The sequence below is a fragment of the Protopterus annectens genome, chromosome 4.part0 (assembly GCF_019279795.1).
Source record: "Protopterus annectens isolate FY-2018-M chromosome 4.part0, PAN1.0, whole genome shotgun sequence".
In the NCBI taxonomy this organism is placed as follows: domain Eukaryota; kingdom Metazoa; phylum Chordata; order Ceratodontiformes; family Protopteridae; genus Protopterus; species Protopterus annectens.
The window spans coordinates 305,222,609-305,239,581 of record NC_056733.1 but is presented as its reverse complement, the minus strand read 5'-3'; the positions used below and the strand labels follow the sequence as shown (position 1 = coordinate 305,239,581).

The 16,973-nt window shown below is 40.2% G+C and overlaps 1 protein-coding gene across 2 annotated transcripts in view; it reads right to left on the bottom strand.

Moving 5' to 3' along the window:
- The window catches only part of RFC5 (replication factor C subunit 5), a gene marked incomplete in the record, with an annotated part of 1,139,084 nt that overhangs the window by 39,296 nt on the left and 1,082,815 nt on the right, over nt 1-16,973 (bottom strand). For both annotated transcript variants that reach the window (XM_044068297.1, XM_044068298.1), the window contains 1 exon segment: nt 10,748-10,825. In XM_044068297.1, coding sequence (XP_043924232.1) covers nt 10,748-10,825 — 78 coding nt within the window.

Here is a 16,973-nt window from a genome sequence, read left to right as displayed (position 1 = left end):
ATATATATATATATATGTGTGTGTGTGTGTATGTGTATATATAGGTATGTGTATATATATTGTGTATATATAATATAACCGTTGAACTTCAGAAGAAGATGGAGTAGAAATAAAATAAACTAACTTCTATAAAGTAAAATAAACATATGGAAATAAAAACAAACCCATAAAATTGTAATATTAAGCTTTCATTCCCTTTACTGTACTGGGACTTCTTTGGAATGACAGTTAAATGCTTCAAAACTTTAAATTTGAAAACAAATCAAAAACTAAATTAACATAAATGTAGAATATCCAATGAAATACAGTAAATAAATAGAATTTCCAGAAAGACACTCCCAGTAATGCAAAATATGTAAACGGCAAAATGTTAATAAAATGTTATAGATGTAGTCTGAGTAAGCATTTCAGGTTGGTAGTTTCGTTTAGACCTGGGTGATTCTCAGCATCTAGTAGCATTTGCCATCTTAGTTCTCTGACTTGCAGTAAATTGTCAGTGTCACCCAAGAAGATTTTCAATTTATTCAGAATGATAAAAGAAAATTTGACGAAATTAGTGCATTTAAGGCTGTGTTTACCCAAGGCATTGGAAAAATATTTGTTTCTTATGGCTGCACAATGTTCTTTAATCCTGTCTGCCAATCTTCTTATAGTTTTTCCAATATAGAAACAATGACATGTGTCACAGATAGCGGCATATAACAACCATGCAGGTGTTACAATCATAACCCTGTATGCAGGTGTTACAATCATAACCCTGTATGGCAAATGCTACTAGATGCTGAGAATCCTCAGTCAGCACCTATCGCCCCTGTCAATGAGGGAAAAAGTTAGAACCCCTTGGACAAATTTGTGGTTTCCCATCCACTCAAGGTCGCACCTGAAGAGGGTCAGCGAGGTACTCTGACATGTATGGGATGTTAGTTCAGAGACGGGGCAGCCTCTGGGAGACAAACCTATCTCTCCAGCAGGTTTTGTTGATGTTGCATATTAGATTTAGGAATATCGAGCGGATAATGCGAGAGGAGTTAGACTTAGGATATGGACCATCTCTAGTAGGGCAGGGTCCGATATTCCCTTGTAGGCGAGACACAGATCACCTCTGAGCAATCTGTAGGATACCGAGTTAAGTGATAGTGATTTGAGCCTGTCTACATAAGACAGGTGTTGGAAGCCATGGATTCCCTTTGTGAGTCATTTCTGTGGCTTTTCCAGTTGGTGCAGGTATTTGGAAAGGTACATACCAAACGGGGCATTATACTCAAGCCACATGATGGTGGAATGTGAGATTGTTGTCAACCTGAGTACCCAGGCCCCAGACCACGGGCTGTGTGCTTAGGGGGTTGCCCCTGATGTAATCAGTATGGACAGTGTTTTTGCCGAATGGTATGATAATACATTTTTCTGCTAAGGCCATGACTTTGGCACTAGTCATTTGTAGCAGTGAGACCTTCTTGCAGCATGTTAATCTTATTTGGGGAGTCAGTGATGGCGCCCACCTTACAGTCATCCGCAAACTTGGTCAACCACAATCCCTTGGTCTTTGCCTGGACCTCTGAGAAGTAGATGCCAAACAGCAGGGTCCCAGGACAGATACCTGGGGAACACCACTAGTGCAAGGTCTGCTGTCGGAGGTGGTGGCACCTATTTTGATCTTGTGGGTCCTATCTGTGAGCCATTTGGCCACCCATCTGACATGATAGGGATTAACACCACGTTGTGTTAGCGTTTCGATGATGCCCGAGTGGGGAATTGTGTCAAAGGCCTTGGCCAGGTCAAGGTAAGCTGTATATACTGACTTTCCCTCATCCAGGGGCTTGGTGACAGTCTCAAAGAAGTAAACTAGGTTCAATAGGCAGGATCTGCCCCTGACTAATCTGAATTAGGCGGGGTTGAGTTTTTGGAGACTGCCTATGCCCTTGTTTATGAGATCCATAGTAATATGCTCCATGGCTTTACAGATCAGACTTATCAAGCTAATAGTGGCACCACCTTTGTGCAAAGGGATGATAACGGCGGTTCTCCACTCTGCTGGAATGAAGCCTGTAATTAGGCTGTGGTTGAATAGGGTGCTCAGTGGAGAAGCTAGTTCTTGCTGGCGATGGTGCAGAATACAGACTGAAATATTATCTGGTGCCATGGAAGCTGCGTTCTTTGCCTTGGATAGGGCCTTTAAACACTTGATCTACGGAGATGTGAGATGTGGGACAAGTATCGGGAATGTCGACTGGGCCTTTGGGGGGGCGATAAATAGGTGAAGTTTGCTCTGTACTTATCAACTAGTAAGCTGGCTAAGTCGGCAGGATCAGTTTAAGTGGTACCATTAAGTACCAATTCTAACAAACTTGGGCTTTGCCATGGAAGTTCCTAATGTAACTGCAGAAGGACTTGTGGTTTCCCTACGTTTCGGAGGCTAGTTTAACTCATAATTGGCTTTGGAGTTTTTCACTAGTGATCTAATTTGCTTGTTGAGGCAGAGGAGGGAGATTTTCTAATTTGGAATTTGTTCCTTTTTACCCTTGGACAACAGTTTCTTCCTTTTGTTGTAAAGCCTGTTGATAGAGGATGACCACCAGACAGGTTTGCATTTCCTTGAGGAGCAGGTTTTAGTTCTGTTGGGTACAGCGGAGTCCATGCAGTTGTACATGCTTGTATACTGCACTGGTATACTGTTCAGCATAGTTGTCTGCATCCTCTGAGGGGGAAGGTGATGTGAAGCCACTGATACCCTCCCCCTTTGGAGGGCGTAGTCAGCTTTTGAGAAGTTTTTTAGCCTGGTTACAGCTGGGGAGGGGTTGGGTGTGATAGAAACTTCGAATGAGACAGACTGATGATCTGATCTCATCAGGGAAGAACATACTATGGGAGTGGTGCAGTGGTCACCCATGTTGGTAAGAACCAAGTCCAGTATGTTATCTCCCCTTGTGGGGTATGAGACCAGCTGGTCTAGTGCGTTAGAGTTGATGAAGTCAAGGAATCGTTGGGTGAGTGCATTACTGCAGGGATAGTCCATGCAGTCTATGGTGGGGTAGTTTAAGTCACCTAGGATCAGGGTGTTAGGGGGTACCTTGATGGAGTTAAGTAGGTTCAGGTAGGAGGAGTGGGTGTCCTGAGACATGGAGGGGGGGGGGTCTATAGATGGCGATTACTTGGAGAGGTGTCTTGTCAACTGTCAGTTGCACCTGGAGTAATTCCAGTGCATAATGCTGGTAAACCAGTCTGGAAGTGTAAAATCACACACTGTGGGCTGCAGAGCCTCCAACCAGCCAACAAACCTCGGTTATAAATACACTTGTAATAACCTTGTAGATAATCCACACGTAGATGCACGAATAAAACAAACAGCCAACTTTATTTCTGAGCATAGAGTTAAGCGCTTTTCGTCCCACTATATTGTGGGACTTCTTCAGACTAACAAGAGCAACTTCATAAAGACATTTAAACAGTAAAATTGGCGCCAAATAGAATCTCTGTATCCCGGCAACAATAACGGAACAGCTTTGTCAATAAACTGTTTTAGCTAACGAAACATTAAAACATGTACATTGAACTACTATTTGTTTGAAGAAATAACAGGTCTGTACATCATAAATATGATGATTAAAATATTTCAAACAGCACCTAATATATTCGCTGTAAAATAACAAAAGGAATCTGGCAAGTCCATTCTGTAATAATATTAAAACCTGATAGATGACCGTGAAGACATATACACTCAACTACTGTTTGTATAATGGCTAAAAACAAAAAACTAAAACCATTATATACCTCATATAGATTACATTTAAGTTATTCAAACGGACCCAAGTATGTTCGCCGAAAATTGCAGAAATAAACAAACAGGTCCATTCTACAGTAGTATTGGAACCTAATGTATGCGAACATGTATATGTGCATTATTTGATGGATAAGCTATGATTTACAAATGATAAAACGATTTTATAATATGTCGTGACAATCGCATACAGATGAAATACACCAAAACAACACAGTAGCAACTACTTACTATTAATACACAAAATAAAATGATTAAAGAAAAATATATGTGTATATTTAAAGTATCTAATATTATCACTGATAAAACCCTAAAATCTATTTAGTAATAAAATACTGAAAAAAAAAATAATGTTGGCTGTTTGTTTTATTCGTGCATCTACGTGCGGATTATCTACAAGGATATTACAAGTGTATTTATAACCGAGGTTTGTTGGCTGTTTGGAGGCTCTGCAGCCCGCAGTGTGTGATTTTACAAGTTTGTGTTTTTTCTTTGTTCATAGCAGTCTGGAGGTGTGCTTGTCTTTAATGAAGACAGAGACTCCACCACCCTTAGGCTTTCCAACCTTATTTTGGGGTCAGAAAGTGTGGAATTAGGTATAGCCTGGTAGGACAGGGGTGCTCTCTGCAGCCCTGAACCAAGTTTCCGTGACTGCACAGACATTAGCATCTTCCAGTGTGAGGAGAGCCTCCAGTGAGTGCATTTTCAGATTAAGACTCCTAGCATTGTGTAATATGACCTTCTATTTGCTTTTTGACAGATCTTTCATGTTGGAAGACTTGTCTTTGGGACATAGCCTAAAAAAGGCACAACGAGGGAGTCTAGAGCCTTGGCCAAGATCTGGAACCTCAGGGTGACAGGTGGAGGCCATCTCTGGCAAAGCAACGAGGCCCGTCAACCATGTCATCCCAGGCAGACAGATACTGGACCCCCTTGGAAAGGCACCAGAAACTAAGCCAATTGTTGGAAGTCAATCATTTTTTGTTGGTATTGCGGCATCATTCTTGGTGAAGGTAGGATGCTGCTCAGGGCTAGGGTCACATCTGCCTGGAGCGCATATTCTGATAGCTCAGTCACGTCTTCATATAGTCTAGGGAGGTACGTCTCAAGTCATTCACACCAACATGGACAATGACAGAGTCATATTTGTACCTGCTGTGGAGCAACTTAAATGTGTGCGTGATGTGGCGGATTCTAGTGCCTGACAAACAGCTAACCGTGACAGTCTCCTTGTTCAGCCTGGTGAGAGAGACATCAGTGTGTCTCACTATTGAGTTGCCAATGACTAGTATGCTTGGTTTATTATTATGCCTTATGGGCTGTGTTGGTTTACTGTTATGCCTACTGGGCTGTGTTTGTGAGACACTGGTGTATTGACTACTTTGTGCAATGTGACTGGCATTCTGTGCGGAATGTTTGTGCATTTCGGGGTCTCTGTTTAGTTTAGCTTTTGTTGAGGACCCCTGCATAGGTGGGTATGTGGCTCTGTGATGTGGGTGGTGTGATGCTTGCACTGGCAATCTCCTCTTTCTCAGGAGTACTGACTGTGTTGTGAAAGAGCATGGATTCCAGTTCACTGATGTAGATCCATCTCTCGCATGTAGAACTGTGTGATAGGGGAAGGGGACTGTCCGTTAACATCAGGCAGTTGCTACACTGTAAGCATGCCCATGTCGACCAGACCGGTAGGGGAAACTGATGGGAATTGTCCAAACATAGTGCTTTGAATACTTGGTAGACTTAGGGAGAGTAGGGTTTGATGAGGGTTCATCCACAAAAACCCTAAATGTAAAATAACTGGCCTGAAGCGCAAGTGCTAAAACCAAAACTAAGATGCTTAGAATAGCAGACAAAATTAACCAAGCTACTAACAAGCAGTAATAAGTGCAGTATAAGAACACTTGAACAATTAAGAGCACAGAGAACAACAAACTAAGGCAATAAAGAAGGTAGGAGAGTTACAGTAAGAGCAGCTGAATAAAGTATAAATATTTTTTTTTTGTTAGTGGAGAGGGATAGAGTAGAGCACAACTAAGATTACAGGGGTTGTCCTTCCCAAATGCTATCTCGGTACACAGTGAATAGAGCTGAAGAGATGGGACTGGTAGGAGTGTCTGAAATCAAAATATGATCTCACTGGATTCAGTTGAGTGACCAAATGACATGGGCCCAGGAGGAGTGTTCTAACACAAATTTACAGGAGGGGTGGGCAATTACAAAGCCACCAAGATTAACACCACAACAGGAAAGTACAGTTGTGTACACTTACCATAAATGTAGATGTTCGCGTGTATTCACTGTTGCAGTCATTACAGTTGGGTAATCTGCTGGCAGGTTGCCCTCAGTCGGCCTGATTAAGAAAGTCTTGGGTCCTGAGTCGGTTGCTGACCCTTCTTCCATGACATCAGGTCATCAGGGGGTATAAAACATGCAGCCAATGCCATTACATTAGTTTTTCTTGCCCCAGATGTGAGGTGCCCCCAAAAAGGGGATCAAATAAAATTAAAAAACACAAAAATATACCTTCAACCAAAAGCAAATACACCAAAAAGGCTTTTTTAAGCATAGTAAAAGAAAGTAGAGGTACAGTAAGAGATAAACAGGGAGCTGGAGGGAGGGTAAACAGGACTGCAACAGTGAATACACTCTAAAATCTACATTTATGGTAAGCGTACACAACTGTACTATGTTCTTCGTGTTTCACTGTTGCAGTCATTACATTTGGGTAGATTCCCAAAGCTATGGTTGGGAGGATGGAGTTATACACCATTAGGACCAGCTATAAGACCCTGCAAGACTGCAGTGGCAAAGCCAGCTCTGGATTTAGAGAAAATTGGTAAATGGTAATGCTTGGTGAAAGTATGTACTGAACTCCAGGTAGCAGCTTCTACAATATCCCTGGTAGGAACACCTCTGAGAAAGGCTGCAGAAGTAGATGCAGCCCTGGTGGAATAAGATCTGATCCCCTGGGGGATAGGTTTTCCATGGTGCTTATAGCAGAAATGAATGCAATGGCTTATCCATTTAGAAATGGTTTGTTTTGAAATAGCCTTCCCCTCTGCCCCAGCAGCAAATGCCACTAGCAATTGTTCAGATTTTCTTCAAAATTTATTTCTGTCCAAGTAGAATCTAAGTTGTCTGTGCATGTCCAAGGAATGCAGAATCCGTTCTCCTTTGTTTTGTGGATTGGGATAGAAGGTTGGCAAATGAATGGACTGGTTAAGAGCCACACTGAAAACCACCTTGGGCATGAAGGATGGATTGGTCCTCAGAGATACCCTGTCCGCATGAAAAATGATGAAAGGCTCCACTGCCATAAGGGCCTGTAATTCAGAAATCCTTCTAGCTGAAGTTATTGCCAAGAGAAAAGCTGTTTTCCAAGAAAGAAATTTTAAGTCTGCAGTAGCAGCTGGCTCGAAAGGAGGTAAAGTGAGCTTTTCCAAAACAAAGATAAGGTCCCAGGCAGGGGTAGGAGCACTCCTGGGTGGTCTCAAGTTCTTTGCCCCTCTGAGATACTGTTTGAGCAGGGGATGAGAAAAGAGGGGTGGGTCTGTGTTATAGTGAGCTGAAGCGGGGATTTTAATAGAGGAAAAAGACAGGCCCTTGTGAAGCGTCTCAGTTAAATATTGCAAAATCTGAGGTAAATTGCGCATTGCTGTGCTCATCCCTAAAGATTGGTTCCAGGCACAGAATCTTTTCCATTTGGCAGCATAAGATTTTCTAGTACTAGGTCTTCTCGCCTCCAAGATGACATCCATCATAGGTTTGCTGAGGGATGCTAAGGGTGAACTTAAGTGATTAGCCATATTGCCAAACAGGCAGTCCTGATTTAAAGGAGCATCCAACAATTTAGCTTTAACATGATCAGGCAGAGATTGCTACTTAAGCCAGGCATGCCTTCTAAGCACAGACCCAGCAACAGCAGCCCTGCAAGAGGCCTCTAAAGAATCAAAACCACATTGCAAAGTATGTTTTCCAACTTGTTCAGCAAACTGCAATAAATCCTGTAAATCTATTTTCCACACAGTCTGAAATCAACATCATTTTCTGTTTGAGCAGTCCCATAATATGCTGCTGATATTTTAGCATATGAAATTGGCAGTTTAAAGCCCTGATTGCCAAAGTTGCAGAGGTATAAACCTTTATACCCCAATTATCCAGCGTCCTGGAATGTCTATCAGAAGGGGTAGGATTTTTAGTAGTAGAAGCCTTAATGCCCTTAGGCCCCTGAGAAATGGTTTCTGGATCCGCAACAGGGTTCTTGAAAAGGAACCTTTGGGACTCAGGAACCCTGTAGTATCTGTCAGGTTTACTGGGAGCCGGAGGCAGGGAATCAGGGGCCATACTGGATTCAGAAAACACATCAACAATGTCTAGTACAGGAGGTATAGCCAAAGGCCTTTGCTGAGGTAGAAGAAGGAAATCCCTAAGCCACTTTTTAGATTCAGAAAATTCCTGACTTTCCCAATGGAAATGCTCCCTTAAGGTATGTAAAGTTTCCCCAAAAGAAAAGTCCTCGGGGGGGGGGGGGGGGGCAGAGGGAATGAAATCCTCTGCATTAAAATCCTCATAGGTAGGAATGGACAAATCTATGTCATTGGAAGAATTAGAGGAAACCATGTCCTGATCAGAAGAATCATAGCCAGGCTCAGTCCTAGGCCTCTTAGAAGGGGGGGGGGGTTGACTACCCATGATTAGAGTAAGAAGATCTTCAGCCATTTTGATCATTTGTTTTTAGGCATAGGGGCCGGAACATATGGCCTGGGCGTCTTTTTTTAGACGTAGACCGATATTTAGGCCTTAGAATAGAAGGTGGAGTCAGTTTAATATGCAAGTCTGTAGGCCTGAATACACCCTCAGAGGCCAATGCCTGCACAACGGCTCTGGACCCATCCAAGGTAGAGACATCCGCGGGTTCCATAGGAGAAGCATCTCGCGGCATACCAGACTCTGAATGGGTCAGAAGTAGCCGGTATCAGGGGCTGCAAAAGCACCTCACTGAGTACCGGCGAACTGACGACTGGCTTAGGAGAAGTGTCATCGGCAGTTTTGGACCTCGACGGCCTGTCTCTGTCTTTTTCTTTGCGTTTTTTCGGAATTCCGGTAGTCAGATGGTTAACCGATGTCATTTCTGGATAATTAAACCAAGAACCGAAATATTTAGAGACAAAAATGTACATATGACGGATAGTGCACTGATTAAATAAAGCAAAAAACCGACAGCAAGGTATGTCATGGTCAGAGCCTAGGCAAGGAATAAAGTACAAATTAAAATCCTTATGAGGTATTTGCTTTCCAAAAGTAATGTAATTATTAACTTTTACTGACATCGGTAAGGAGCAAGAAAAAGTTTCCCCAATGGGATACTTAGCTTTAAGTTGAAAACTTCGGTTCTGAAACTCGAAGATGAAAATTTCAGGAGTCTGCCGACTGGCACTTGCAAACTGCTTCTGCTTCGGACACCGCACAGCAAGAAAGACTGATGTAATGACGTTGGCTGCATGTTTTATACCCTTGACGTCCTGACGTCATGGAAGAAGGGACAGCAACCAACGCAGAACCCAAGACTTTGTTAATCAGGCCGACTGAAAGCAACCTGCCAGCAGATTACCCAAATGTAATGACTGTAACAGTGAAACACAAAGAACATTAGGGAGGGAGGCTGAGAAACTAACTGCAGAGAGACAGAGACACCACAATATTCAATGAAACAAATTAACATAAATAAGATGCAGTACCATCTGTAACACTGCGAGTGCAGAACAAAGTATACTTAACTCAGCTTGTAATACAGTTGACTGCAGGTAGATCACAGCCAGCCAAACAGCTCAGATATTGAGCAGAAATAAATACACCGGTGTGTAACTAACACTTATAATATGAAATAAAATCTAGTCCTAAAACTGCTTAGTAACATCCTGTATACTGCAACACCAGCTACCAAAGTTTCTTGACTATTTATGCAGCTCATAAAAAAACAAAACAAAAAAAAAAACTTCAGGGCAACATTAAGTATCCCTCCCACAAATATGAGAAAAATCCCAGTAAGCCCACAAGTTCCAAGTGTGGCACTGGTGACAGGGTATGGAATTTCGACTGCAGCAGATTAGCCAGAGGAAAGAGTTGTGTATAATACAGCATAGCCAGTCAATAAGAACGATATAACTGGTGAACAACAGTGTCCAGTTCCAAAGGATGAGACAGAGAAAATACTAAAAACTGTATTTATTGAGACATCTGGTTTAGCGCTTTCATCTACCCTCCGTAGACTTCATCAGAACACCGTATGACAGACTAACAGACTATAAATAATACCAGTTATCCAATCATGTGATGCACTAAATTAATCTCATGAATATTAATTAGTTAATCCTAACTGAATGTTATAAAAAGCAGTCATATAAAATTCCTAAAGAACATGAAATCACAATTATAGATACACAGATGTTAATCCACATAACAGGCAAGCAGGTAGCGATCACCACTACACTCGTTCCTGCTAATCCAGTGAAGGAAATCTCCTTTTCACACGTTTTTCATATACTTGAACACACACACACACACACACACACACACACAAAGACACGCACGCACAGAGACAGACACGCATGAACAGAGCACAGAGACAGGCAGACACATGCACACACACACAGAGCACAGAGACAGACAGGCACGTACAGAGCACAGAGAAAGGCAGGCAGGCAGACATGAGTGCACATGCACACAAAAACAGGCAATGACAAACAAAATGTTGACTCTTCTCTTTTAACCAAGTCAGACATCTGACTACAGAAAAAAAGCTTGGAAAGGGTGCAAACAGAGACTACAGCTCAAAAAAGTTGGGAACACAATAACTGGTACCAAAGAAATCTGCAGCACTCAGCACCAATATAAAAATGCCATGGATACTTATTTGTTTTCCTAAAAATAAATGTATACTGTATTAACAGTGTAACGGTAAAAAAAAATTACCTCTGTGTACGTATGTGTGAACCTCCATCAGTATGTCATGTAAGGCCAGCCCCTTCAGGGTTTTCAACTGCATTATATCTAAACAACTGTCAAGGACTCATTCTAAAACACAAGTGGTAGCATTGTTAACTTGACATACTGCCATATTCACTTTCAGTGAGACTTCTCATCTCATTTGTTTTCCCCTGCACTTGGACTGTGGTGTAACAAAATTTCAGCATCTTAGCAATCTGGAAATGTCGAATTCTGTTAACATTAAATGAACAAGCAATAATAGAATGCAATTGTCTTGGGTACCCATGCCTGCAATAAACAGGTTAAAATAGTTGTAATGTTAGTGAATGAAGTCACTTTCAAGGCAGCATAATGTAACTCCATGCAATACTTTGCAGTAGACCAATGAATATTTATAAAACCACACTTCTTAAAATGGCATTCATCGTATCAGCTGAAGGTTATGCTGTAACTGTGATTCTGCTTTAGCAGTTTTTTAGTCTACAGAAGATAATTTCAATTTTTTCTGGTGGGGGAGCCCTACAGAAGTCACTGTGCTTGCAGAGGAACCCTGTAAAGTCCATGTCATGTGACCATGTGTAATTTTCAAATATGTTTCATTTTGTCAGCAGATTTATAATTGCATCAGAATTACAGAAAGACCTTGGAAAAGGACAGTTTAGTCAAGTGCATCATTTGCTCTTTATATGACAGCATACAGAACTGGACAATATGACAGCTGAAAATAACACAATGAAAAAGGAACAAAGAATGCACAGTGACTACATCAGTAACAGTCAAGAAAGAATAAAATCTGATAAAGAAAATCACACCATACCCAATAAATCCACTGTGAAAATAATATTCAGTACTACAGCTGCTTTGTATTCACTCCAAAACACGTACATATTCACATAGTCTGCAAGTCCAGATTCATAGCACATAGCTGAAGCATACAGCTAGGTCAGATGTGTGCACGAGAAAGCCTGTAAAGAGGCTCCCCCAACAAGCTGGGGGAAAAAAGACAAACTCTAGAATAGCGAATGTCAAAGATTGCAAAAAAGAAATTAAAAGGCAGTCGGCAAGCCCCCCCCCACCCCCGAACATACGAACACCAACTCTAAGATTGCCATAACTCAGAGAAAATATTCTGAGAAATGGCCATATTGGACTTGGTATATACAAAGTCCTTTTCCTTTTTTTTTTTTTTTTTGCTACTCAGTCTCAGTGTTTCAGGAATAGCTCTAAGAGGTCCCGACATTTCAAATGGTTACCCTTTACAGACAATCTAAATTAGCATAAACAGCACATGACTGACGAAGAACCCAAACCTGATAAATGACAAAAAAATCTAAATGACATTAACTGTGCACAAGCTGTTGAGTGCAGGTATAAAGGCACGGACATACACACGGATACACACACAGACACACACACACGGACACACACACACGGACACACACATGGACACACACACACACACACACACACACACCGACACACACACACACACCGACACACACACACACACCGACACACACACACACACACCGACACACACACACACGGACACACACACACATGGACACACACCTTTATTGTTCTGCAATAGGCATCAGTGACAATGACATCAGCATGTGTTTTCTTGTCAGAAATTATCACAGCCAACGGTTTTAGCCCTCACATGCACAAGAGTCCATCTCAATCTAGCATGCCATTCTGATAGGGTACATAAACTTTAATTATGATGAAAATGCCTGAAAACAAGAGATGTGACAATTTCTGCTCTCTTAACTCCATTCAGTGTGTGCCACTTTCTATTTACACAGCAGAGGTTTGACTTTGATGAAAAATTAAACAAACTATGGCCACAACAGTACATTTCACATCACTGACAAATTCAGTGCTCTAGGGATCTAAACTTCGCCACAACAATAAATAGGATGTGCTAGAGGGCTAGGTTCCTGTCCCAGAGACTTCCCATGCTTTGGAACAAGATCCCAATCTACATAAGGCAGAGCTCCTCGCTAACACTCTTCAAAAGAAACTTTGACGAGTGGATGGAAAACAGAAAGTTTACCCCGGGGATCACTTCAGTGGCTCTGCTGGACAGAGGCACAGGGAACTAATCTAAGGGGGTGGCGAAAGCCAACAAATTCTGGCTAGGCTTATAAATGGCTAGGCTTATAAATGCCTTTGGGCAGATATAGCCTAGTACCTACCTATAAACCTATACCCACTACCACACACAAACCACTTTACAGAAGCCTACAGTGATAATGCCATCAGCTTTCACACACTACCGGCACACATACACCTCAAGAAAGCCATTATACACCATTGATATTTGCTAGTGATGAAACGTAAATATCAAAGCTTGTTACTTTCACACAACAACACTGTCAGCCTAACACTATCAATGATTACTTACACTGTTTGTTGCTTTTAGGAAATCATTATTAGCTATGCAAAACTGATATTTCCAAACTTTTCTGAATTATGAATACTGGTCCAAAACCATTAGTCATACAGCGTATTAATAACCCAACTGCTTTTCTTGGATCATTCTCTCTCATTACACTTCTGTATGGATAAGTTAATTAATTCCTATTCCTTAATCACTTCATACAAGCAACAGGAGCAACGAGGTAAATACAAGAGATACTAAAAACTTTTATGTATGCTTGCTGCATGCAAGTGAAGGTTTTAAATTTTACTTATATTTTGTTTAAACTTTACCCACATTTTGTGCAGTCTTTTAAAGGAATCCATTCCCTCTATAGAGTGTTAATTGCCTTGCCCATACAATAATAGTGAAACTGCTTTGCACATGATCTTTAAGACTACTTCCACAAATGCAGTAAAAACCCGTTTGCACACCCAGTCACCTTAACACTCATGAGGCTCCCCTGGCAGACTAACAGAAGCTTCAAGCTCTGAATCACTTTCCTCAATGATTTCCAAACAAACACTGCACAGGTGCCAACATTCAAATCTGCTCTACATCTTCAACACCACAGCCTTGGAACTCCACTCAGCTGTAATAAAAACAAACATTCTTCAAATGGGCAACAAGTATCCATTCGGACTTTCAAGCCATCAACATCCTTCAAAACAACAGCGTGTCTTACCATAAACAGGTTCTGAAAGCCTACTGTACTTAAAAAAAAAAAAAAAAAAAACAAGACTACTGTTCTAAACAGGCTTAAGGGCTCCTCCTGCTGTCTATAAGTGGCCTACCACCACGTTGCCCATGCACACTAAAAAGAAAACAGCACTAGTGGAAAACATCAGTTTCCCACATAAATACTATCGATAACCAGGAGCAACTTTAACATATTTAATTCACTTCTGTGAGAACCCAGATAACAGCATAGCTTGTTGTATGCAAGAATCTACCACAAGGAAGTAAACTGCCCCAACAAAAGCAGTGGTCAATTCATTCTACAACTCTACTCGTTTCAGAGTTTTCAAGAACAGGACAGCATGTGTAGCCCAACATGAAACAGTGACAGGCTTTATAAATTAGTCATTCAATGGCTATTGGCTGTTAACATGCTTTTCCTCTACTCCTAGAAATTCCACAAGTATCAGAGTAAGTCAACTGACAAAGACAGTAGTTCTAGGTCATCTATGCAAAAATACACTTGTGTCTGACAGTAATACCAGTAAAACTAATATATCACGTCCCCCATCAATAAAATATTTCTGGATATTCCAAATCCAATGAAAAATTTCTCTTCTGGTTATCATTTCCAGGACCAAATCATCTCCATCAGCTCTACTCCCTCACACACAACACACTTTTTGTGGCAGAACCCTCCATTAGAATGTTAATTTTAAAACAGTATTAAATATTTCAGTGAAATAGACCCAGAGTAAAATCTAGCCACTGCACATACAATGAAATGTGAACTAGCTGTACTTTTCTCCAGTATTTTCCCTCAACTCTTGATATGGCAATAATGATACAACTGAAATCAGTACTATTTTTTTTCTTGCTAAAAGTGACGATTCCTTCAGCATTCCACAAAATAATCCGCCTATCAAAGCAATGCATAGCCACCATAATTCCCCTCTAATCTCAGTGCACAACAAAGCAGAAACTACCAAAAAACAGGCTGCTTTTCAAAGCAATAATGAAACTTCTTCCTGTAGGAAGGCCTGAAGAAATCGAACTAACCTACACACTCAGAATTCTGGAAAAGCGTGTTAAGTTTAATACAGGTTTTCATGGTGGAAAATTACCTTTTTTTATTGAATATCTTTATTGAATATTTTTCTTAAATAGAAAGCAAAATAGAAAGAGTAACAGGTCATAAAACATATGAAACAGTTGATGTTACATAGTGCTTAACATTTAGCAAGTTATTTAAACTAGGTATTACACATTTCTACTACAGAAATACAAACAAGCTAAGATTACACCTTGGATTACTATGAAGCTATGCTATGTTATGTCAGAGTAAGAACATTGTTATACTACAACAGTTCACTTGTATATTCTGGTTATAAATGAGAGTATAACTGGAGGCACAACACCAACCTACCTAACATTAACAGTCTGCTCCACTATAGTCTATGTACAAGAAAGTCAGTTAGTGGTGTTAGTGCTCTCAACTCAGAGTTGTGTTTACTATGTGTAATTAACAGTTTGCCATTTATGATAACATATCAATTAATGCTTTGCAGTAGTTCTGATAAGTGTGGTTCTTTTGGCTTTTTGTATAAACCTTCTTAGCCAAAATATGTTTTTTGGCCATGTTCTTGTACTCTGACCAGGATAGTTTGGATCTGTCCACCCAGTTTTTTTGCTGTATAAAATTTTAATAAGGTGCATAGTGTTATTGTTGTGTGTTTGGAGAAACTATTCTTACTTCTGAATATATGCAATATTGCTGTCTCCCAGGACAAAGTGAATTTTGAATAACCTGATTTCTCCAAGAGAAGTCTTAGTGAGCACCATAGTTAATAAACTGTTTTGCAGCTCCAGAATATGTGGAGGAGGTCAGCCTCTTTATTAGGGCAAAAAGGACAATAGGGTGACTTAGATCGAATTTGTTAAGGTGTACAGGTGTATGATATACATTAATGATCATGATCTGGGTGTAAATTAATTTTTTATATGGCGTCAGTTTCATAGTATTTCTAATAGCTAATTCCTTCTGATTGTCTGATATACTACTACCTTTTCCTTCCCAGAACTTTGAAAACAGTATTGTATTTTGACATTTAATTCTTACTATTAATTTATATGTATTTGAGATAATTTTATTTTTGTATAAAAGCAATTTTTGGATTTGTTGTGCTAGTTTGATATATTGCTCATTTCCAATGATATCCTTGGTTATAGTACTAAGTATAAGATTTGTTTAATTATCACCTTATAATTATTGCTTGCTCTAATTAGGTTCTTGATGTTTTCCAATGAGAGGTTTTGTAGCTGGTAAAAATCCTATACTGCATAGTTTTTTTATTAATGGGTATTTAACCAGGATTACCATAGAGTTTGCTAGAATTGGTTGTAGAAGAATAATCATGTCTTTTAGATGTATTGATATCAATAATTTCTTAAAAAATTTCAGATTTATTAATTAAAATTGTTGAAGTCTTAAGAGTTTATTTTTTAATGAAGGGAATCGTTTTTGGGTTAATTTTAGATGTCATGAAGTTTTGGTGGAATAATTTAATTCATATTGGGCACCATTCATTACCTATTGGGTCATAGTTAGCTATTCGCATCATGCGACTAGCATTAATAATTACGTAGTACAGTTGAAATTCAGGAAGGCTTAGACCTTTTCCTTTTGGGGGTAGTGGAAAATTACCTTTGAAATAACATTTAAACTACTCCATCCTTTATATACTTAGAAACAACTCCATCTGCAAAACGGATCTCAACCCCCTAATCCTTTGCCCATGACCTCCACTCAGGTAGCGAACAAATAAATGCCCTTACACAGAATGCAACAGCAGCTTATGTTTCCAACAATTCAGGGTATCTACATGAGGGAACATCCCTGAAATGAAGATTAATGTCCCACCTAGCTAGACATTCAAAGGAATGTTGTATTTTTTGGGGGGGAGGGGGTGCTAAAGACATACCCACACCATCTGGGAATATTTACTCCAACTGCAAGGTTTTATCAGTTTCAGTATATTATGAAAACCTGGATTTTACAAAAGGGATATTCTAGATAAATTGACTTTCCCCGGAAGTTAATAAGCCTTT